This window comes from Salvelinus sp. IW2-2015, linkage group LG11 (assembly GCF_002910315.2).
Source record: "Salvelinus sp. IW2-2015 linkage group LG11, ASM291031v2, whole genome shotgun sequence".
Classification (NCBI taxonomy): domain Eukaryota; kingdom Metazoa; phylum Chordata; class Actinopteri; order Salmoniformes; family Salmonidae; genus Salvelinus; species Salvelinus sp. IW2-2015.
Genome location: NC_036851.1, coordinates 27,773,344 through 27,798,188, shown reverse-complemented (window position 1 = coordinate 27,798,188; position 24,845 = coordinate 27,773,344). Strand labels below are relative to the sequence as shown.

The 24,845-nt window shown below is 43.6% G+C and overlaps 1 protein-coding gene across 2 annotated transcripts in view; it reads left to right on the top strand.

Annotated features, from left to right (window-relative positions):
- LOC111970112 (6-phosphofructo-2-kinase/fructose-2,6-bisphosphatase 4-like) overlaps window positions 1–24,845 on the top strand; it is a 58,737-nt gene that overhangs the window by 17,342 nt on the left and 16,550 nt on the right. The window contains exon 1 of one of the 2 annotated variants that reach the window (XM_023996633.3): window positions 23,081–23,295. The exons of the other annotated variant lie outside the window; for it this stretch is intronic. Within the exon in view, the coding sequence (XP_023852401.1) occupies window positions 23,172–23,295 (124 nt within the window). The 5' untranslated portion in view covers window positions 23,081–23,171. Of the gene's footprint in view, window positions 1–23,080; window positions 23,296–24,845 lie in introns of those variants that run through there. 2 annotated transcript variants of the gene reach the window in all.

Here is a 24,845-nt window from a genome sequence, read left to right as displayed (position 1 = left end):
ACCTTTTTTATTTTATTTAACCAGGTAGGCTAGTTGAGAACAAGTTCTCATTTACAACTGCGACCTGGCCAAGATAAAGCAAAGCAGTGCGTCACAAACAACAGATGGAATAAACAAACATACAGTCAATAATACAGTAGAAAAAGTCTATATACAGTGTGCAAATGAGGTAGGATAAGGGAGGTAAGGCAATAAATAGGCCACCTAACAATAGTAACCCAGAGCATACCCGTTTACCTCATTTAACAAAACATTTTATCAATTAAATACACGTTAAAATTTGAACTTCAAGTCAGATGCCCTCGCAAGGCGTCACCTGCAGTGTAGTTCCTCGTTCAATACATTAACCTCACCAATCCTATTGTTGATCAAACCAGTACCACGGATCTGGACTTTTGGTAGCCTGCAGCTGGCTAGTTAACAATCATGTCCAAGGATACCTCACTTAAGAACACTCTTATCAACTCAACTCAGTAAGTCCTGCTAGTTACCCCAGCTGTGGCCCTCTTAAGGAAGACCTCACTCTGAGTGTACCCTCAACAGGGGATTTTGTTATTTTTTATATTGTTTTTCTTTTTTCTTATCCTTTCATCACTTCAATGTTCAGTTAGTCTAATTAGTACTATTAAATCTGTGCACTTTCAAGTTCAATTATTGACAGAAACCAGTCTCACCCTTAATCCAATTCTGTTGGAAATAATGTATCCATTCAGCTGAYGCTTCCAGCCAGGTGGGGATCTGATCTGCTCCAAATAGTGCAGAGTGGCTTTCCCCTGGTTGCATCTAATGCAACTCCCCGTGCACGGTTAACCTGGATTTCACTGGGAACAATCAGAAAAATGAAGTTCATCATCGCATCCTCGTCGCCAAAATTGTGGTGGAATTATTGTAATCAAAAGGAGAGACTTTTAAGATTTCTTCAAAACAATCCAACTTGTGAATTACTGCAGTAATGGAGCTGGTCGGTAACCACCCCTGGAGGTGATCACTGAGAACAACAAGCTGGTTTGAGCCTCAGCATTTTATAGCAAGGTCCATCCTCCTTCAGTCTACATAACACACAACAGATGTATGGAATGGGTCACAAGGTTAAGATTTGTATATAGAACAGAAACATTAACTCATGCTCTGGAATGCAGTATCCCCAAARACATCGGAAATCTCCTGTCAGTGTTATCTCCCAGACGCCCACTTTCAGTTCACACAGACACAATAGAGAGTTATAAAAACCCTCTATTCTGTTGCATAAAACAACCATTTGATGCAATACAAGTATTATAACATAGGCTTGTAATTTCCACCATATACCGCATGACAAGTGGTACCAATGCACCAAGTCTGGAACCAACAGGACCCTGAACAGCTTCTACCCCCAAGTAATAAGACTGCTAAATAGATACCTGGACTATCTGCATTGACCCTTTTTGCACGCTGCTGCTACTGTTTATTATCTATCCTGTTGCCTAGTCACTTTACCCCTACCTGTATGTACATATCTACCTCAATTACCTCATACCCCTGCACATAGACTCTGTACTGTTGCCCCATGTATATAGCCATGTAWATAGTATACACTCATTGTGTATTTATTCCTTGTGGTATTATTTTTCTATTATTTTTTTATTTTTCTCTCTGCATTGTTGGGAAGGGCCCGTCAGTAAGCATTTCACTGTTAGTTTACGAAGCATGTGACAATTAAAATTTGACTTGAAAATGTGATTTGAGATCATCCTTTTTACTGTAGTAGAAAGCGGGTTAAATATATAGCTGGTCAATAGGCTACCTGTGCACATTGATTGACCGTCTCAGCTCTGTTAAGGCTATACACAAAGTCAGTAGGATATCTCTGATTTTGTATTATCCCAAGTAGGCCTACTTACAGTATATACCTACCCAATACCAGAAAAGGTGGCATCTGCAAAGGCAGGCATATCACTGTGGAGGGAGAACAGGAAGAGGAATGACTGAAGTTAACCGTTAACATTTATAACAATGGAACAACAATGGTCCAGGGTCCTGAGAGCAGCCTGGAGGAGTTCGAAAGGAGGTTCCCAACAATAAGTGGTCACAAAGTGCTTTAAACAGGAGGAGCCAGAGGTAAAGGATACCTGTGAAGATGTCAACATCAGAAACAAAAACAGGGTACCCCTCTTCACCTCCTCATTTTCGCCACACCCCCAGAGTTAACGCTCTGGAAGACAGCCTGGCTAAACAACCGAGAGACTACACCGTCGTCAATGAAAATATCATCTCCAGCGACCAGACCAGACCTGACCCACAGACCTGCGACCAGCACAAATACAACAGATGTGCTGTGCTGTAAGGCAGATTGAAGAGGCAAACCACAATCTGCACGAAGGAGGGAACTCATCAGGAGGGAGCAGCACAGCTAGTCCCTGGAGAGACAGCTGGAAGAGATGAGGACCATCCTGCTTTCCACCCTGACAGACAGACATCCACACACACACACTACTGGCACACAGACCCACAACCTCTCCAAAAACACCCAAACACACCACTCCTGATACTGACAATCATACAAACATCACACATACCACTGACATGCATTCAACACCCTGCATTGACAGCCASACATCCAATATCCCCACCACTAAAACACACATTCTCAACCCCTGCCCCATGGAGAGCTTCACTCCAGACACCACCCACAACAGCAGCACACAGCCAACGCAGCAGATAGAGGACAACATTGTCATCCTGTGTGACTAATTGAAAATACCTTGATGGAAGATGGCTGTTCCCAAGGAGAAGAATGAGGAAGATCTGCCCAGTCTTCCTTTGGATTCCTGGCAGAGCAGAGACTGAGAGCACCGACCCACATAATCATCCACACAGGGATGAATGATCTCAGCACAGGCTGGGTGCATGTAGCCAAGACTCTGACCCAGGTGACTATAACAGCCACAATAGACCTACCCCACAGCCATGATCATCGTCTCCACTCTTAATCCCAGAACAGACACAGAATAAATGCAAGTATCTTGTAACTGTGCTCCGATTCAGATTGTGCACATCACAAGGACATTTGTCATGACCAACTCTATGACCACATCAACAGAGAAGGGATGATAGCGTTTGCAAAGGTTCTGAAGGACACAGCTTTGGACAGAAGGTCACACAACCACACTGACATCAGAAGACCAACCAACCACTAACAACCTCAAAGGGACTCTAAGTCAAGGCAACACAACACCCATAACCCTCGACAACACAAGCAGCCTGAGTAAAGGAATAGCAAACGCCAGCCATCTACCCAGAGGGACATTTACGCTATAGTAGCATCCAGGGGAGCACCCACAGATCCCATCCAACAGAGCTCCAGAACAGTCAGCTGAGCAAATCCCTGGAGCTCAGCCATAGAGCTATGCTGAGATAGAGTAGCACGCAAGCCTGAAAACCATGCAGCATCTGAACTTAATCCGATAAGACACCTCCTGAACATCATCTGCAGCCGAGTAACGCATTCATTTTGTTTTATTCATTTTATTGTTATTATTTACTCCTGTCTAGTCCAGATAGATACTAAAGGCTTAAACTATACATGTAAACATTCGTAGCCTGCTACCCAAAATAGACATGCTCAGGGCATGGGTAGAAACTCACATATGAGCAATTTTAGAGACATGGTTGAATACCAACATTTCTGACACTGAGTTAAAAATCTAGGGTTACATATTATATAGAAATGATAGGTGCACTCGAGGTGGGTGGAGAACAAGTCATTGATTGGTAACATTTACAGACCACCCAATGCCCTAGACATAAATAAATAATATCACCACTTAATTCAATGCATTGGTCAAATTAATGGATTATTTTAGGGGATTTTAATAAGATTTGTCTAGATAAATACTCTGCTAATGATAAAAAAACTATTGAAAATATGTATTTTACTCAATTAACTAAAGAATGAATGAGAGTCAATCCACCAACTCATAATGGGTTTTTGCTGGATTGGCTCTTAGTGACGCGTCCTGACAGGATGATAAATTCAGGTGTCCTTCCAGACTGTTTCAGTGATCATTCCATCATCGCTGTGTTTGGGAAATTAAGATACCTAACCACCCAAATTGATTAAATTTAAGACAATGTAAAAATGTAAATATTGATTATTTCATTGATGACTTGATATCCATAAACTGGCAAAGATTTCCCAACTAATCCCAACAGCCAAAAATGCATGGGATTACTTTCTCACTGAATTCACAAAGGTATGTGATTAACACGCTCTTTGGAGAACAGTGAAAATGAAGGGCTGTCACATTCCCTGGGATAGCTCTGACTTAATACATCTGTTCAGAGAAAGAGATAAAGCCTGGGCTTAGTACCAACTGATTGGAAGTCCTATCGAAAATGTAAGAAACGCAAGTAAAACTAGAAATGCAAAAGCCTCCTATTTTAGTCTTACAAAGCGGAGGGCTGCCTTCATCTTCAGATAATATTTTTGCATCTCCTTGCGAATGATTGGATAGTCTTACAAAGAATTTCAAAAATCCACCACAGTTCTGGAAAAATACAAATGACCTTTTTTTTTTTTTTAAATAGGTCAAATAAGGGTAAGGGGGATACCTAGTCAGTTGCATTCAACTGAAATGTGTCTTCCGCATTTAACCCAACCCCTCTGAATCAGAGAGGTGCGGGGGGCTGCMTTAATCRACATCCACGTCATCGGCGCCCGGGGGAATAATCAACCTATTCAGCAAATAATCCTAAATGGCGGTGTCATTCAAGATGTATCTGATGKTTTTTTTTAAAGCATTTTCCCTCTATTAGCTCATCTGTTATCTCAAATAATAATTTCACCAACAATTCCATCAATGCTAGGTATAAAGTGCCTTCGGAAAGTATTCAGACCCCTTGACTTTTTCAACATTTTGTTACGGTACAGCCTTATTCTAAAATGTATTAAACGTTTTTTTCCCCTCATTAATCTACACACACTACCCCATAATGACAAAGCAAAAACAGGTTTTCCGAAATGTTTGCTAATTTATTAAAATAAAACTGAAATAATAMATTTACATAAGTATTCAGACCCTTTACTCAGTACTTTGTTGAAGTACCTTTTGGCAGCGATTACAGCATCGAGTCTTCTTGGGTATGATGCTACAAGCTTGGTACACCTGTAATTGGGAAGTTTCTCCCCTTCTTCTCTGCAGATCCTCTCAAGCTCTGTCAGGTTGGATGTGGAGCAATGCTGCACAGCTATTTTCAGATCTCTCCAGAGATGTTTGATCGGGCTCAGGGGCAGAACGACAGATTTTTACCTTGTCAGCTCAGGGATTTGATCCAGCAACCTTTCGGTTACTGGCCCAACGCTCTAACCACTAGGCTACCTGCCTCCCTGGGTGGGGGCACCCCACCGGAATCCCCATCGGCTAGGTACAAGGTAGTCAAGGGTTCTCATTAGTAGCTTTGAGAATGTCCTTGTATATTATGCTCTCCCATCAGGGGGCTCAGGCTTTGTAGGACCAACCTGCCAGGCAGACTCAGAATCTTGCAGGGGCTGTGCTGCTCTAGTAGGTCTCGGTCCACATTCCTCTTTCTGTTTTGGCTACTTATAGGAAACTTACATTAAGCCCATAAAACAGATAAGGACTTCTCTTTAGTAGATGGGTCGCTCAGGTGGGTGTCTAGGGTATAAGGTTGGGGACCGTTCCATCGCGATAGGACAATAAATAAATAAATTAGATGTGTAATTTATTTAAAAAATGTATATCCCTCATCTGCACAAAATTAAAAGCGCTCTTTCGCAAACCCCTGCTCACAGACACACATTGGTTCTGGGATATGCAACCGTTTCCTTTCTTATTCACTTAACACCACACTTTTCCAAACACAAAAACACCTATCACAATACATCCACACATACTATGCCTTATGTCTTCTGTTTGTTAATGTTTTTATCAACCATGTTGATTGAGTACTTGTGTTCCAATTCGTTATATTTGAAGATGTATTATTTTACTAGTTATCATTTCTTCTAATGCCATCTTATCCATTTATTAAATACTATATATGGAAAGTTAAATAATTATTTTACAACATTCCCCATCTTGAATGGTATAGTGTAGTTGATTTAACAATTGTTTAATTTTATTGCTTTTCTATCTATTTTTTAAAATTATGATTACAATCCTACCATGGCGAGTATTTTGTTTTCCATTTTTCGACGACTCTATGAGAACTTTGTCATTTTTAGAATAGCCATGGAGTAGTCTTTGTGTCTCGGAACATTTGGTTGTCAATATACAGTTTGACTACGAGAGCTACACGCTTCCCTTTTAATCTATTCTTCTTGAAGATTGGGTACAGAACTTTGCGCCGTTCGGCAATCTCCCTCGGGAACTGATCATTCACTCGCCTTCAACTCCTTTATATCTTTACTGACTAATTGAAGTATGCCCAGTTTGTCATTTATCGACAGATCGCTTTCCACCCTTACCAGTCCCGGTGGTGAAAAGCATAAATYGTCTGTATCCGTCGAGTAGTCACGTTTTCTTTTGGAGATTGATTCTCCTTGTTTACTCTCCGTCATGTTTGAGTGTTGCTTGTTTTCGTAATATTTGTAGATACATTTCTCAAGTCTTATGATTTGTTTCGTATTGTTATCCAGATTGAATGTTATTTCCCACGAGTATATGAAGTGCTAATATATAGTCTAATTTACAGATAGAATAATCACGTCTTTATCTTGAGGCAATCTGCACCGCTGTGTTCAGTCCGCCTTGCACACTCTTGCCTGCATCRAACTGATCTAGGGTGTAATCATTAGTCCAACAGTTGCAAATGACAGTTTCTATTAGACTAATTCAGGTATGTTTATCCCCATTTCTTTCTGTTTGCTCCTGTTTTAAGAAATGTTTTTCAACAGAATCAGTGGAATGAATACATCCCTGATCACACGCAAACACCGTTCACTTTCATAGCAGCCACATACAAATCAGCTGTCTGTGACCAGGTGAAAAAACCTTTCCAAGCCAAACCTTCATATCATAACCACTAACCGTTACATACAGCCTACATCGTTGTCACCATATTAGCTAACATCATAGTCAACATAGAGCTAATGCGTTAATAAACCCGCTACAAACATGCAGTACAGTCAGTGTACAGTCAGCAAGCAGATACACCGGCAGGCCCCGGTGACAATAAATTTATAAAACCAAAAGCTTACCTTGACTTGGAAGATTTCCAGTGTTGGTTGACCATAGCCAGCTAGCTAACATAGCATCCATCTTTGTTTGAGCCGGGTGTTTGAGTAGGCTAAACTAGCTAGCTGCATTCTCTAGCTAAGTGAAGAAAAATAATACAACCAAATATGCAGTGCTAGCTAGCTGTATCTTATGCTTTCAGTACTAGATTAATTCTCTGATCCTTTGATTGGGTGGACATGTCAGTTCATGCTGCAAGAGCTCTGATAGGTTGGAGGACGTCCTTCGGAAGTTGTCATAATTACTGTGTAAGTCTATGGAAGGGGGTGAGAACCATGAGCCTCCTACGTTTTATATTGAAGTCAATGTACCCAGAGGAGAACGGAAACTAGCTGTACTCCGGCTACACAATGGTCTTACTTTACATAGTGCTGTTGTGGCTACTGTAGACCTGAATTGAAAAACAGTGTGTTTTTATCAATTATTTAGTGAAGTGAATATATTTAATATAGTTTTATCTAAAAAGGATAACTTTTATGTTTCACTATTTACATTTTTATGAAATTCACTTAAGATGGTTCTCCCCCTCCTCCTCCGAGGAGCCTCACCTGCATCACTTCCAACATTCCGTTCACTGTAAATGCAACAATGCCACTTTTGACACAAATCAGCTACTTTGATCACTTTGCCAACAACTGAGACAAACAGTTATATCGTATATGTGGCAAATCTCTTAAAGATTAGGAGCGTTTGTCACAAATTAAGTGGGAAACTGTCACCAAAATCACCCCAGAATGAGAGTTCTTTCGAACAGGACAGTACCTGTGTGTTTGTTTCTCCGTCCTGGTCAACCCAGGCCGCAGGCAAGGTCAAGGATAGCAGGGTTCGGTACACAAATCAGGTTCTCGGTAGGTCCAGATCCAAACGCCAACAGGTAAGTCCAAACAGTCCAGCTCATACACAATAAATCCAGCCGATATATATCGTCTCTTTCTCTATGGTTCACAGATCCTTCCAGCCCTTTCTCTCTCCCTTCCTGGTTTGTCTTGACCCCTTATCTGTGGGTTGGCCCCACCTTCTGAGGGTTCCCCTTGCTTCTGGGAATTGTAGTTTTGGCAGTCGGACATTTTGTGATCTGTAGTTCTGATCGGGGTGGCAATTTTAGTGATAGGGCAGAGCCCGTTTATTAGTTCTGCTCTCACATATCTTCAATTTATCACTCGACCCCCTTCTTTGTCACATATGAAATCTTCCTCTACTTCTGAACAAAAATATATTATACCTATCAAATAAAACAGCTGTTTAACTAACCGTGTTAAAGACATTTCCTCTAACCTTTTATAAACTACTGACAACAATTACTGACCACAACCACACAACTACTCACAACCACACACCTACTGACCACAACTACTGACCACAACCACATAACTAGTGACCACACAACTACTGAACTACTGATCACAAGTACACAACTACTGACCACAATTACTGACCACAACCATACAAGTACGAATACTGACCACAACTACTGACCACAGCAACACATCTACTGGCCACATCTACTGGCCACAACTACTGCACACAACTTCTGACCACAACTACTGACCACAACCACACAACTATTGACCACAAGCACACAACTACTAACCACAACACCACTGACCACACAAATACTGACCATAATTTCAAACACAGATTAAACCACAAAGACCAGGGATGTTTTCCAATGCCTTGCAAAGAAGGTAATCTATTGGTAAAGTTAATTCGGAAAGGATTCAGACCCCTTGACTTTTTCCAAATTTTGTTATGTTGCAGCCGTATTCTTATATGAATACGCCGGGAGTAAGGAATTACGTGCAGAAGGTGAGTTTAATAATGATAAATGCAGATAAACAAAACATGAGAAGCGTACAGAACATGAATAAAAAACAATACTACCTAGTGGCTGATGGCTATTGAGGGCTAAATGATGGGTCGGTCCGGACGGCGGAGATGGAAATCCCGGATGATGTTGGGGTCCAGGATGTCGGCCGCCAGACCCAACAGCACTCCTATGTTCCGTACCCGTCCTAGTCCACCAGGTACTGGAGCCGATCCCCACAAGGTCAGGATTCAAGTAGGGACCTGACGGCATAGGTGGGGGTCCCATCGATGTCCAGGGGAGGCGGAGGGGTGTCATGGGGGATGGAACCAGCCAGGGACCAGGAACCACCGGCCTGAGAAGGGAAACATTAAAAGAGGGTGAGATCCAGTAGTTGATGGGGAGTTGTAATCGGTATGTTACCTCATTGACCCTCCGGAGGACTTTGAAAGGCCTCACAAACCGCGGGCACAGCTTCCGGCAGGGCAGGCGGAGCGGGAGGTTCCTAGTGGAGAGCCAGACACGATCACCAGGATGGAACATGGGAGCCTCACTGCTGTGGCAGTCTGCCTGCTCCTTCTGGCGGTGGACCACTCGTCCACCGCAGGGGCTTCAGTCTGGCTCATGGTCCATTGGGCCAGGCCCCGGCTCATACCCCAGGACGCACTGAAAGGGAGACAGCCCGGAAGAGTGACAAAGTGAGTTCTGRGAGTACTCCACCCAGGGAAGGAACCGGGCCCACTCCCTTTGCCGGTCCTGACAGTGACTCCTAAGAAACCTCTCCAGCTCCTGGTTGGTCCTCTCCACCAGCCCGGTGGACAGAGGCCGGTACCCAGATGTGAGGCTGCCTGTGGCCCCCAGCTTCTCCATGAAGGCTTTCCATACCCACGACGTGAATTGGGGGCCACGGTCGGAGACTATGTCCTCTGGAGTGGTAGGGAGACCAGAGAGAGGGATAAAACTGCAATATTTGGAAAATCTGTCCACAACAACCATAACAGTGGTGAAACCATCAGACGGGGGAAGATCAGTAACAAAATCTATGGACAGATGGGACCAAGGCCTCTGAGGCGTGCCGATGAGATTTGGTTTGGGCACATACAGAGCAGGAGTTGCCGTGGTCCCAAGGTGGACCAAGGTGGACCACCAGTACTTAGCGGAGATGGATTTCATGATGCGGGTGATACATGGGTGTCCGTGGCGAGGGTTGTGTGTGCCCAGGTCAACAGCCGATCCCTTACCCCTGTAGGGATGTAGGTGCGCTCCAGAGGGCAGGTAGCAGGCGCAGGTTCCTTCTCCAGGGCCTGGTGGATGTCCATGTCTACGTCCCAAAGCACGGGAGCAATGATTCAAGAGAGTGGAATAATGGGCGCACTCAGGATCGGAAACCTCTCCCGAATCGTAAAGATGGGACATGGCATCGGCTTTGATGTTCTTAACCTGAGTAATATGACTGGGTGAAGTTGAATCTAGTGAAGAAAAGGGCCCTAATTGCTTGGTGCGTGTTCAGCCGCCTCGCCGTCCGTATGTACTCCTGGTTCCGATGGTTGGTGAGTATGAGGAATGGCTCCTTGGCGCCCTCCAGCCAGTGTCTCCACTCCTCTAATGCCAACTTCACCCCCAGGAGCTCCCGGTCGCCGACGTCATAGTTCCTCTCTGCAAGAGAGTAGTATGCACATGGATACAATTTCTGTGGGTTACCGTGGTGTTGGGACAGGATGGCTCCCACACCCACTTCTGAGGCGTCCACCTCCACCACCAAGGGCAGCGTAGGATCTGGCTGTTTCAACAACAGGGCGGAGGTGAAATGCCCCTTCAGTAGGCGGAAGGCCTCATCGGCTGTAGGACTCCACACCAACTTACATGGACCACCCTTGAGGTGAGAAGAGAGGTTATGGAGCTGAATTTCTTAACTTCTTACGGCTGAAATCCCGTTAACGGGATCAATTTGACAACAGCCAGTGAAACTGCAGGGCGCCAAATTCAAACAACAGAAATCTCATAATTAAAATTCCTCAAACATACAAGTATTATACACCATTTTAAAGATAAACTTGTTGTTAATCCCACCATAGTGTCCGATTTCAAAAAGGCTTTACGACGAAAGCATACCATGCGATTATGTTAGGTTAGCGCCTAGTCACAAAAACACAGCCATTTTCCAGCCAAAGAGAGGAGTCACAAAAATTAGAAATAGAGAGCGTTATAAATATTCACTTACCTTTGATGATCTTCATCGGAATGCACTCCCAGTAATCCCAGTTCCACAATAAATTTTGGTTTTGTTCGATAAAGTCCATAATTTATGTCCAAATACCTCCTTTTTGTTCGCGCGTTTAGTCCAGTAATCCAAATGCACAAGGCGCGGGCACTAAGTCCAGATAAAAAGTCAAAAAAGTAGAAACATGTCAAACGAAACTCTGTCCTATTGCATATTCCTACTTCCCCTACGTCCCATCCGTGTGTGACGTATCGAGCCATACAATAATAATGTCCTCCTGTAACTGTGAAAGGGGGAAGTCTGGATGTAATGGGCACATGGGGATACAGATAATGCAGATCAATGCAACTGTCATTGTCCGGCTTCCCTGCCCTCATGAACAGCTTTACCATACAGGCCATTCCCCTGGGTGCATCAAATCCATCAAATGGAAAGGGAATGGTTGTCAACTGAGGTTTTGCTGTGGCGCAGGCATAACATTCTTATTTCGCTACTGATCTGGCTGTATACTGAAACCATAGGTTAGAATCCCCATAACCAGTTTACACCTCAATCACTTCCTTAAGAACTTTGTCTGAACTATCCGCACCGGTCCTTGGCTCTGGATGACTCCACGGTCAGTAGCTGTTTCGTCAGGGGCTCTGCTTGTATTCTGACTGGCTGTAGAACTATCACCGGCCCTAACCTCTTCTACCCGGAATGGTACTATAGTATCAACTGAAACCTGATTAAATCCAACATACCATAACCCGAGATCCTCTTCCTTTACGTTTTTAATGGTAATTCGTACCTTTACGCAATATTTCACTCGCTCCGGATTACAGTCCAAAACCCTCACCTTCACTATACTCCACCTTCTTCCATCTCGGATGGGTCATGGTGTATTAGGACGATGGCTCCCACAATAAGACAGCTCAGACCAATCAGCACTCCTGTAAAGCCCCACCCTTTCCCGTCAGCCAGAGGCCAGCCCACACTTTAACTTCTATGAACGCACACAGGGAGGATAGGGCGGGGTCAGGGAATCTTCGTTAGAGAGGCAACCCCCGAACCCTATTGGTGTTCGGTTCTTCTCCTAACTCTGTGATTGTTCGACAGTGTCAGTGTGTCTTACCCTCTTGCAATGTGTGATATGAACCCAGGTAGTTCTTTCAGCTATTCTCACCACGAAGGCTGTCACCAGGAGTACTTGATACGGCCCCTCCCACCGTGGCTGCTTCCAGTCCTTTTTCTTTAGTGATTGGACCCAGACCCAGTCTCCTGGTTGAATCTTGTGTGCAACCTCCTTCTGTAGTTCTCCTGTTGGGCATAGAATCTTTGACATACAGGTTTGGTTAATGAACAACCTTCTCATGTGTTCAACTATACTGTTCTCTACTTCTATATCTGCTTGTTCCAATCGTCCTAATTCGGGCATTCTATAGGGCCTACCAAAGACCTTCTCAAATGGAGACAGTCCCTCCCTATCAGGGGTTATCCTAATAGTCATTAACACTATGGGCAAGCATTTTACCCAATTCATTCTGGTACTTAGGTGTGTTTTCCTTAATCTATTCTTCACCGTAGAATTMATGCGCTCAATCAAGCCTGCGCTCTGCGGATTATAGGAACAGTGTTTCTTCATGTTTATATTTMATTTCTGACCTACATTATCTATTACCTGATTGGAAAAATGGGAACCGTTGTTGCTATAAATAGTTTCAGGCAGTCCATATCGCGGGATAATCTCCTGACATAATGCCCTAGCCACTGTCTCTGCGTCTGAGGATGTAGGAAACGCCTCTATCCATTTCGTGTATTTATCAATAATTGTTAAACACCACTTCTTACTTTCGCTTTTAGTTAATTCAATGAAGTCCATTTCCAACTGTTGGAATGGGTACTTAGCCGCAGGGTATTCACCCTGTAGTGCCCTCACTTTGCCTTGGTGATTACTCTGTGCGCAAATAACACAACGTGAACAAAAGTTTTTTAAATAGTTAGTTATTCCGTATGCTACGAAGTGCTGTCTAATTAACTCTATCATCCCCCCGGTTGATATATGGCTCAGCCCGTGTATCAATACAGCAGCATATTTAAACAGTGACTTAGGTAAAATAGGTAGTTTCCCTTTGTGCCAGATTCCTCCTTTATCAACGGCCCCCATCTTAACCCATCTAGCAACTTCCTTAACGGCTGACTTTCCTTCAGTAGTTCTGTGTCAATACTAACTTCCTCCTTTAAGTGTGAGTCTGTGGGTGAGTGTGGTTTTCTGCCCGCTCTCTTAGCTTCCTCATCTGCACGTCTATTACCAATGCTGACGCTGTCCGTGCCTTTAGTATGTGCTTCGCATTTACAAATTGCTACTTTCTTTGGTAATAAAACTGCCTCTAGTAAATTCAAGATTAGCTGCGCATGGGTAATGGGATTACCTGCCGTGGTAACCATACCCCTATTTCTCTACTGAGCTGCAAATACATGGACGGTGTTAAAAGCATAGGCACTATCAGTATGTATCGTAATGCATTTACCCTTCCCCAATTCACAAGCCCTGGTAAGGGCAACAATTTCAGCTTGTTGAGCAGAGTAATTTTTTGGTAATGCTTCAGCTTCCAACACCCCAGTAAGAGTCACTATTGCATAATCAGTGGCATTTGAGCCACCTGGGTTCTTTCTAGAAGACCCATCAACAAACATAGTAATTTCAGCATCTGGTAAAGGCAAATCAGTTAGATCTGGTCTGGGGAGAACAACTTTCTCCGTCTCTGCTACACAGTCATGGGGACACCCATCAGTGGCTATGGGGATTAAAGTGGAGGGGTTCAAGGTCGTACACCGCTCAATTGTTAGATTTGGCATATTTAACTAAATTATCATACAAGACAAATGTCTAGCTGGTGACATGTACGCCATCTTATGTTCTAATAATAAGATCGAGACGGCATGTGGTACCCTTAATGTCAAACCATGGTAAAGTACTACAGAGGCTGAGTCCTCCACAGCCCGTGCTGCAGCCACCACAGACTGCAAACACAGAGGCATTGCTTGCCCCATCTCATCAAGACGGGAGGAATAATAGGCCACCGGCTTATTCTTCCCTCCGTGTTTCTGAGTCAACACTGATGTCATAAACCCCTCCCTGCAATCCACAGTCTGTGTGAATTCACGGGCATACCTAGGAAATGCCAGAACAGTGTCAGATACCAATAACTGTTTGATAGTCCTAAACTAATTCTCCGCCTCCTTTGTCCATACAATTTGGTCTTTTGCTGACAAACACCTCAGTCTCCGTGTCAATCTTATCCAAAATGTCAAGGTCTAATTTGTCATCAATACAGTCACTATCACGTTCGCCGTACCAGTCTACTAACTCCTTCCTGACTATTTTAGCCGTATCAGTTTCTAGTCAGGATTCCTCATCTTCATCCTCTGAGTCAGGTTTTGGGCGCCTTTCTCCCTTTTCCTTTTTAGCCCCTTTTTCCTTTGGTTTCTGTTTGCAATCGCGGTGATTATGTCCCTTCTTACCACAATGTTCACATGGGGCCTCACATTTTCAAGCAAAATGTCCCTCTTTCTGACAATTATAACATCTTAGCACCCCCTTCCTCATTTCCCCCCGTTCCCTTTCTTTCTGACCTAGTCCTGTCCTCTCTGTCTTTTCCTCCCATGGCCCTATCTTCTAAGACTGGCATTAGAAATTCATCTTTTCTGTTTTCTTTCTTTCTTTTTTCTGTCTGCCCATGCTGTTCGTGGTGGACAGCATATCTTTTTACCTCCGCCAGCGTAGCCAATCCCCATCCTACCAAATTCTTCCTCACCTCCTTGCTTATTTCTGGGCGCATCCCGGTCAAAAAGGCTATCTTTAATTGTTGGTGATAAGGGGTGTTTTGGTCTCCTCCGTGGGGAGGTTCTGGCGTGCCGCTATTTTTGTTAAATACATCTTTTAAACGTTCTAGGTACTGGCTGACTGTCTCATTCTCTCCCTGTCTACATTCAGTTACCTTGGAGAAATCGGCGTGTCGGTGATAATGTACTGTTAGGTTCGCGCATAGTTCCATAATTTTTGCTCTGAAAGGTTCCCCTAGCCCCTCCGTCCACTGAATGACGTTCCCGTCCTGCCCCGTTGGCACCCAAGCCCCGCGCACAGCGAACCAATCTTTCCCTACAATAGTTCTGACTGCTCGTTCTACTTCTCCCGTGTTTAATCTGAAACTGGATGCTAGCCCGTTCAAATCTCTCTCAAATCCAGCCATTCCTGTCCTTGGGTGGGGGATCCCTTCCCCTGCTTTCTCTATATCCCGCTGTGTCCAGGGTCTGTAGACCCGAACGGTAAGTTCGTTATCCCCCACCCCAGGTTGGGGGTTAGGAAGTTGTATCAAGGGGTATTGCTCTTCTCTCTCCTCAACCTCTTCTTCCCCACTATAATACTGAAACTCTCTCCTTGGCTTTATTCTACTTCTTTCTCCTACGTCCGATGTTCTCCTGAGTAGCCCTGATCGATTCTGTCTCGGAGAAATTGCCCATGCCTTTTCCAACTCCCTCTCTAGCTCTCCGCCGCCCGCACCCCGATCATAAGCAGGGGGAGGCTCAGCCCGGGGCGGCAACTGCACCCTCCTCCGAGCCCCCACCACCTCATCATCGGGGTTCCCCCTCCACGCTTGGTCTACTAGAGATGGGTACAGTTTCTTACCCCCACCCCCACCCGATTGGCTGACTTTTTCGGCAGAGGGAGCGGAGGGCGGCGTTTCTTGACTTTCTGTGACTTTCCTTTCCTGCCTGGCTGGGATCTTATTCCTATCCCCTTCCACTCTCTTTCTGGCTTCTGAAAGCCAGACTCTAGCTGTGTTTAAACCTTGTTCCCTCTGCTTATTCTCATCCTTTCCACATTTCTTATGTATTTGTTTTATCATAGACTCCAGTTTCTCCACGTCCAGGCGACCTTCAAACCCATATTTCTTTCTCCATTTTGGGCCATAATCTAAATTTCGTTTATCCTTTACCTCCATATATCGTTCATCGCCCGTGGGTTCTCCACATCCCTTAGAACCTTTACTTCCCATTTTAACCTGATTCTGTTGTGTTCTGACTATTAATTCGGGTCTATGATTAGTCTATCTTAATTGGTTTTGATTATTTGGATCTATAATTATGTTATCGCGTTTCGTTTAATTTAAACCTCTCGCCTCTTCTCCGTTTTGGACTTTATTTCAGTATTGTCTTTTGAATCGGATCGATGGCTAATTCACTGTTGTTAATTGACCATTTAAGTTATTTGTTCGCATAGGACGGTAATTCTATCTCACAAACCTTGGCAATATCCTCACACTTTAGGATTTTATTTAGATATGTCTTTTGACAAAGCGCCACTGGAACGGAGTCAGGTCAGCCTTGTTGAATTGTTTGGGTTAAGATATAATTCAAACTGAAAATTCAAACTTACCACATGTTAATTAACCATTTTAGTTCTCCTATTTGCACAAACTCCCCGTCCTATCTCACAGCACCTATTTATATCCCTTGCTAATAACCTCTCGGCCATCCCTCAAATAACATTTCGGCCAKTCCTCACAGACCTCAAATATTAAGCTATTTTTATTTATGACCTCAGGTCATTGCGGACCTGCTCCCTCAATCGATTTTTTGTTTAATACACAAAGTAAAGGTCTCCTAGTGAATCTGTTTAGAATAACCAAGCTCCTATTATTGATATATTCTAAGTATTTAGAACCTCAAATCAAGGACATCTTAAATCATTCCCCCAAATTCGTGAATAAAGATTACTGTCCTTGTCTTGAATACTGGGAAAAGCAATGTTGGTTGGATCCCGTCACCGTCTCTGCCGACCTTAGGTATATACCGGCCTGTTATGGAACCCCAATGTCAGGGGACAGGTCTTTAATTTACGGGTCAATGACCCGCCCGTGCACGGTATTTCGGCGTGGTACCTTCGGACGGCAGGGACAGGTATTGGGATCCGGCTCGAAGGACCAAATTGTTAAGAGAATTATGTTCTCAATGTTCATAAACTGAACTTCAATTAAACTACTCGGTCTGTTACCAAGAATTTGTAAGGTTCTTGTTGAAATGAAACAGACAGAGGCCAGTCTACAATAGTCAGCAACGTTTATTTACGAGAGCTCTGCTTATCATTTCCTGTACATTGGTTTATATACCTCTCATTTCGTCATAAATGTCCCTCCTCTCAGACAATGACAATATAGTTCACAAGTCTTCTCCTACTCATACATTGCCTGCCACCTGTTATACAATCTACTACAAGCCAAAGGTTTCTCCCCTCCCTGGGTGGGGAGACTTCCTTCCCTGTTATCAGTTCCACAGTGGTTACAAGTTGTCTGCCACAGTTCCTCTTTTCTTATGGACAAACATTCTTCATCATTATACAGAGACAGGGTAGCATTCTGTTAGATATAGTCCTATCATTACTTTAAATGTATACATAATTTAGTCATTATACATACAATTCATAACAGAACCGCAGAGTAAGGGAAAGTAGGTCCTCCGGGTACCCAGTCGGTGATTTTCATCCTCGACCAGGAGATGGTGGGGTAATGATGTTGGAGCCTCGGGAGGCCGAGGATGACTTTGTCCACTGGTGCGGTGATGATGAGGAAGGGAAGGCTCTCCTGGTGCATGGATACCAAAGTGAAGGTGAGTGGGCTGTGACATGTGATAATACCGGATCCCACTGGTCGATTATCCATGGCGTGGACCAGAGCGGAGAGCAGGTACGAGGAGATATTCATGGAGGAGACGAGGGCCTGGTCGATGAAATTCCCGGCGGCATCGGAATCCATTAGAGCGGTAGAAACACCACATTAGGGACATACGCCTTTCCCGGAAGACGGATGATCACTGGGCCGCCCCTCTGCTCTCATGGATCCCGGGTTGGGACGCACCGGACTTCGCTGAAGCTGGTGGCCATCCTGGCCACAATAGGAGCAGAATCCCATTTGTGCTGTGAGGAGGTGGGTGGACCCTATCTCCATGGGTTCAGGCTCTGCCTCAGGATGGCCAAAGGAGGAAGGTGAGTGGCGTGGTGGGCACGGGCGCTCCTGAAGAAGGTTATCWAGACGGATGGCGATTGCGATGAGTGCGTCCAAGGAAAGGTAATCATCCAGATACGCCAACTCCAACTGGTACTCTTTGTGCAGTCCTCTCTGGAATAGGGTGCGAAGTACTGGCTCATTTCATCCGCTGGATGCTGCCACAGTCCGAAAGGTACGGGTGTACTCTGCAGCGGTCGCTCACCTCCTTCTCTGCCCACTGAAGGATGGTCGCAGACCGCTCTGAATAGAGCTCTCGTTGGAACCCTGCTCCTCCTCTCCTCTCTCCCAGACAGCCGTAGCCCACTCCAACACCCGCCCGATCAGCAGGGAAATGACCGTGGCAACCTTGGACCTCTCGGTGGTAGGGGCTCCCGTCTGATGGCCAAATAGAGGGAGCACTGGAATAGGAAACCACGGCATTTCGATGGAGTACCGTCATAATTCTCCGGAAGGGACAGTCGGGCATCGTTAGATAGGCTGGGGGACTGGCTCACTGTGACAACGCGTGGTAGGAGGCCCTCTAGTGGTATGAAGATCCTCTCTGGTGGTTTCGAGGCGGTGGAGAATGCTGAGGACCTCCTCCATAGCCGTACCCAGTTGCGCCACCTGGTCGTGGTGTTGGTGGAGTAGATAACCCTGTTCGTTGACCATCTGGAATATGGTTTTATCTTCTGCTGCTTCCATATGTGCAGGTAATATTCTGTTACGTATACGCCGGGAGTCAGGAAGCAGGTGCAGAAGGTGAGGTTTAATGATAACTGCAAATAAACAAAACATGAGAAGCGTACAGCATGCCAACTGAGGCATTGTGTTGTGACAAAACTGCACATTTTAGAGTGTACTTGTATTGTCGCCAGCACAAGGTGCACCTGTGTAATGATCATGCTGACCAATCAGCTTTTTGATATGCCACACCTGTCAGGTGGATGTATTATGTTGGCAATGGATAAATGCTCACTAACAGGGATGTAAACAAATTTGAGCAGAAAGTTTTAGAGAATGTTTTTGTGCGTATTGAAAATGTCTGGGATATTTTATTTCAGCTCATGAAACATGGGACCAAACCTTGTATTTTTGTTCAATATAAAATTATTTGGATTTGATGGCAAATCTCAGGGAAGACACTAACAAGGGCACTGAGTTGATTATACAAGCCATAGCTATAACTACACTGAGTGTACAAAACATTAAGAACACCTGCTCTTTCCATGATAGACTGAACAGGTCAAGTCAAATTGTATTCGTCACATACACATGGTTAGCAGATGTTAATGCGAGTGTAGCGAAATGCTTGTGCTTCTAGTTCCGATATCTAAGAAGTAATTAACATTCACAACAACTCCCTTATATGCACAAATGTAACGGGATGGAATAAGTGTAGTTTTTATTTAACCAGAAGAACAAATTCTTATTTACAATGACGGCCTTGGAACAGTGGGTTAACTGCCTTGTTCAGGGGCAAAACCACWGATTTTTACCTTGTCAGCTCGGGGATTAGATGTAGCAACCTTTCAATTACTGGACCAACGCTCTAACCACTAGGCTACCTGCCACCCCACTAGTTAGACCACTGGGAATGGCTTTGATCACAGAAATAAACTCTCTGAAAGGTATTGGAAACTCATTCAATGTTATAAATTGTTCATATGCAAGAATATTACCCCTGTTGTCAAAAACATCAAGAACAAAGTCAATATTCCTCTCATGCCAGCTAAGGTAGAACAATTACTTATTCCTTACAGATATGTCTGAATTATTCCACAAAAGACCTTTATGTGGGGAAAAATTGTGCAGGAAACATATTTTCCAGGCCATTAAAGCTTGTTGGTGAAACCTAGCCAATTTAGCAGGTATTCAGGAATATAATTACATTTCAGTAAAAATGTAAGACCTCCCAACTTATTGGGAGGAATTGTTTGGAATGAAATACCAAATTGATTCAGTATTGACCAAACATCTTTTCAACCAATTGGTCTTGAAAGTGTTATTTATGTCAACAATATCCAGCACTTCCCCAGCTAGCAATGAGTAATCGGCCCAGAAACAGCCCTCTTCCAGGGGACCGGAACTGATTTAATCGGCCCGGAATCGGGTGTCTGACTCGGCCTGGAATCAAAATGAATGACTGCCCAGAATCGGCCCAAGTACATCGGGCCGTTTCCGTCTACCAGAATTCAGCCGACTTTGCCGGCGTCTTACCAGAAGCGGCCCCATTCCCGATTTAGTCATTTTAAATATACATACAAATTATACCCATCCACAAAAAAAACATTTTGTCTCGGAGGAAACACCATACACCTGGTGACCGTGTCAGCGTGCATGYGCCTAGCCCGCCACAGGAGTCGCTACAGCACGATGGGACAAGGACATCCTGGCTGGGAAAAACCCTCCCATAACTCGGACGACTCTGGGCCAATTGTGCATCGCCTCATGGGTCTCCCGGTTGCGGCCGGCACAAGTCTTGACCCAACATCTGTAGAAACGCAGTTTGCACTGCAACTCAGTGTCTCCGCTGCCACTCAGGAAGTTCCATTCACAAAGTTTTGAATGCTTTTCAATTGCCTTGCACAAAGTATCAAAATACTAAAATACTACACAGGACTCTTAAATAATTTAATTGAAATGTTAATTGTATTTTTTATCACAGAAACAATGAGGAAATTATGGACAAATAAATAAATAATGAAATGTTAATTAATTATATAAAGCAGCCTGTGTAATCATCTGCCAGAATGTAGCCCCAATTGGCCCGAGCCCCAATTAATACATTTGGGCCAGATAACTCACACCGGAATCCCCCCGAGCTCAATCCCTGCATCCTAGCCACAAGTAATACTGCTGAAGGCGGCCCAGACTCGGGGCCACATGACGTCGGCAGAGTGCCACGACTCTCAGCCGGAATCGGCCCAGATCCACTGTGCTAGCTGGGTCCAGACCTCMTTTATTAGAGAGAACTGACTTTTTTTGTTTGAGACTTATTTTTCCAGATGAAGTCAAGAAAGGTCTTGTTGATCTCTTTACAGGTAGAAGGATTTACAAATAAAGATAATGAGGGGTACACAAAGCGAGCGTGACTATTGCCAGCAAGCAAACGCCTCACGTTATCGAAACCCCGACCACAGTGTTTGATTGACAATCAACACAAGTCGAAAACGATAATCCAAATGAGGAAACTAAATAGCGAAATGAAGCATTTGAATTTTGACAGTCTTAAAGTATAGAAAAGCATTGCCAATTGAGAATTCATTTTATTTTGGGGTCATCACAATTCATGCTACCACAAGGAAATGAAATGACAAACATGAGAAATGATTTGTCATTTAGGCGTTGACATTTTTTTATGTGTCAGTGTTGTACTGGATAGTACCATGGAAATGATCTCAAACGCACTTGCTATTTATTTGTCTAATTAGCAGACAAGTGTACTAAATCATGAAAATTATAATGCAATATCTTTTTTTGCCTTTCAGTTTGAATTTTGTCACATAAAAATGCATACCTATTTAGGAAAAGAAAATTCAAACATGATATTGATTGATCATTTGCATTTCCAATTGGGTTTCGGCAGCTAAGCGCTTCCATATAGTAAATGTTCCTGGGTGGCTCTGGGGGAATAAGTGGGTAGACATCCCCACCTAGTGTTTTTAGAAAGTACAGTTTGTCGCAAAACAATGACACAAGGGGGCGCTGTGATTCCTCTGCTCTGAAAGTGAGTACCCAATTTTGGAAACTACCTACATACAATAATATGCTGCTATATTCCATCAACCTTCCTTCTGTAGAACTTTATGTCGATTTGGCCAATAAAACAACAACACTGTTTAAAAGCTGTTTTTATCCTATTGCTACAATTCAAAACACAGACCGAATGTCATATAGTTGCATAATAAACGTGTGTAAATTAACTTTATCCACCATCTTAGTGGCCAACCGGGGTGATTATGAGTTTCCCTACTCACTAATTGTCATTGAAACATAGTTGATTAAAAGCTGACCGAATGCTGTAAATAACCAGTGAATCTACAGTATGCTATGCATGATGTGTTGTGTTGTCCCATGTGCGTTGCACGTGAACAGCAGAATACTTGTTTTTCAAAAAACTCGTGTGAGTTAGCGTGCAGTAGCTACATTGTTATATAGGGAACAAATCATTAAGCATGAAAAAACAAACGTGCTGTATATATTTGTCAAAACTCGAAGTATTTGGAGCATTTTATAGTCTTCCTATATAAGATTACTTTTTGATATTAATGTATATAATTTAAGCCTAGGCCTGTAGGCTAAACCAGGGAAGTCACATTGACATTGGCATTCCCTTTTCAAGTGAGCATTGGACAAGAAAATAATACACACACATATACCCACTTAGATGCTCTGTTAATTGCAAATAATTTTCATGGGAATGTTAATAAACAGAAAATAAATTACAGCGTTTTGTTCACCTTTATTGAATGGTCATAAACGTAGCCTACTAGCCTGGTCCCAGATCTATTTGTGCTCTTGCCTATTCCATTGCTGTCCTTGTTATGAAAAACATGTTTGGCATGACAATGAGTCACAGTGAGTTGGTATGTTCGCACAAACAGATTGGCACTCGGGCTATAAATGTAGATAACTCTTGAAATCTGATCATCTAAAGGTGTAACGTTAGTCAGTGCTGCTTGCACGAAACACCGCGGTGTGCGGAATTTATGAATATTTCACACCATTTGATGCGCTCAGCGTAGTGACATTACGGTAATAATATACGTTTGACGTTCGTCAGCCGATATGACATCCATCCCCTCGCAGCTCTATTGCGCAGACCAGCCCGCATCACGTACCACTTCTGTCGCTTAGAAACGGGGCATGGTGCAGCAATCAAAATGAATTCTAACGAAGATGTTATGATGGCAACATCACCCCGCGAGCTTACTCAGAACCCGCTGAAGAAAATATGGATGCCATGTAAAAACGGGCTGCCTGAAAAGCACATTTCACAGAGAAGGGGTAAGTTGCCTTGGCTGGCTTGTGCCAATAGCGCACAATGGGCGCAACGGAGGCGTATAGCAGATACAGATTATTTTAAGAAATGTTAATATTTTGTTGGCCTAACGTTATCTCATGGAACTTAGGTATTCATATTTTTATACACACACTGCGGCGTTGGGGAGCCTGACCAGGTTTTGTGCGCTCAACATTTTCTCCAAGGATGCAACGTTGCAGAATTTCGTCTCAAATGATTAGACTTTTTAAGATGTTTTTCTTGGTGTTACAATTGTCAAACGTTGTTTATTAATGCCAATTATGCAATTACGCATGACCTACTACGGTATCGAACTGGTAAGGAAGCTCGGTGTTGAATTTGACTAGGAAGATGACAAGCATGACAATGCGCCCATTTGCCCGTGACCGCACAACCCAACCATGTCCATGTACAATACAACAAGGTTATTTTATTGTTTAACTATGGATTGTTAAACATAATTTGAGCTACTGTTAACAGTGAAGGCGACATTGAACTGATGGAACTGACATAGCACAGGAGCGCCTGATTGTGTATCATTATTTGTTTGTTTGGACCCCCACCTGTCCATGGCCCAGCAGCATTTAGAAGGGACTGGTAAACTATCAATATACGCTGCTGTTATTGTTGCAGCCAAACTACTAAAGTCTAACACACATACTGGGGGAAAACATACAGAGTCACTCCTGTGCCAACCGATTGGCCCAGTGGATTTTATGAAGAAAATGTCCTTAGAGGGCATAATTTATGGGGATGATTAGCTGCAGACTTGGTTTGTCTCCCTCGCTGTGGAATTCTGATTTACTTTTCGCTGAGTCAACTAAGTGTTCAATCAACAGTGCTTGGGATCTGTAGTCTTTTAGGGTTGATTTGTTCCCTGTTCTTATTATAGGTTAGTGGTCCTCACCCTAAAAAAACTACACTGTCTCCCACTGAACTATTCCAGATGCTTCCTTGTGCTGAGCTCGAGACTCTTCCTCTTTCAGGTGCAGACACTGCAGATTTCAGAGGTGGTTTTCTCCCCCTTTGGCTTGTATATTTGGCACAGTAATGAGAAAGTAGAAAGGAGAACAAAGAACCATGCCAGGCTTTGTGTGATTTCACTAATCCCCCCCCCCCCCCCCCCCACTCCTAGCCAATAGGGCCACTGGAGGGGCTTACAATGGTTAAGGAGGAGGGATAGCCAGTTAGCAGCCAGATTTTATAGTACAGTAGACTACTTCTCCCTCTGTTTTGAAGGGGGCCACATAATTACTTTTATCAAACTAGGTTAGTAGTGGAGCAGTTGGTCAGTGTTTTATGCTGTGTCACTCTATTTGAACTTTGGTTGACTGTTTCACTTAAGCCTAACCAGTTGACCACTGAAACTTGGTTATTAGTAGTATGCCTGTGTGCAGTCTGGATCACACTGAGGAGCATCAAGTCTTTTTGCTATTTACCCTAGTTTAAAGGTGCAATATGCAGAAGTCGCTCTGAAATTTCCTGGTTGCTAAAATTCTAATAGTTCACCTAATTTCAATTTATGTGACAAAAC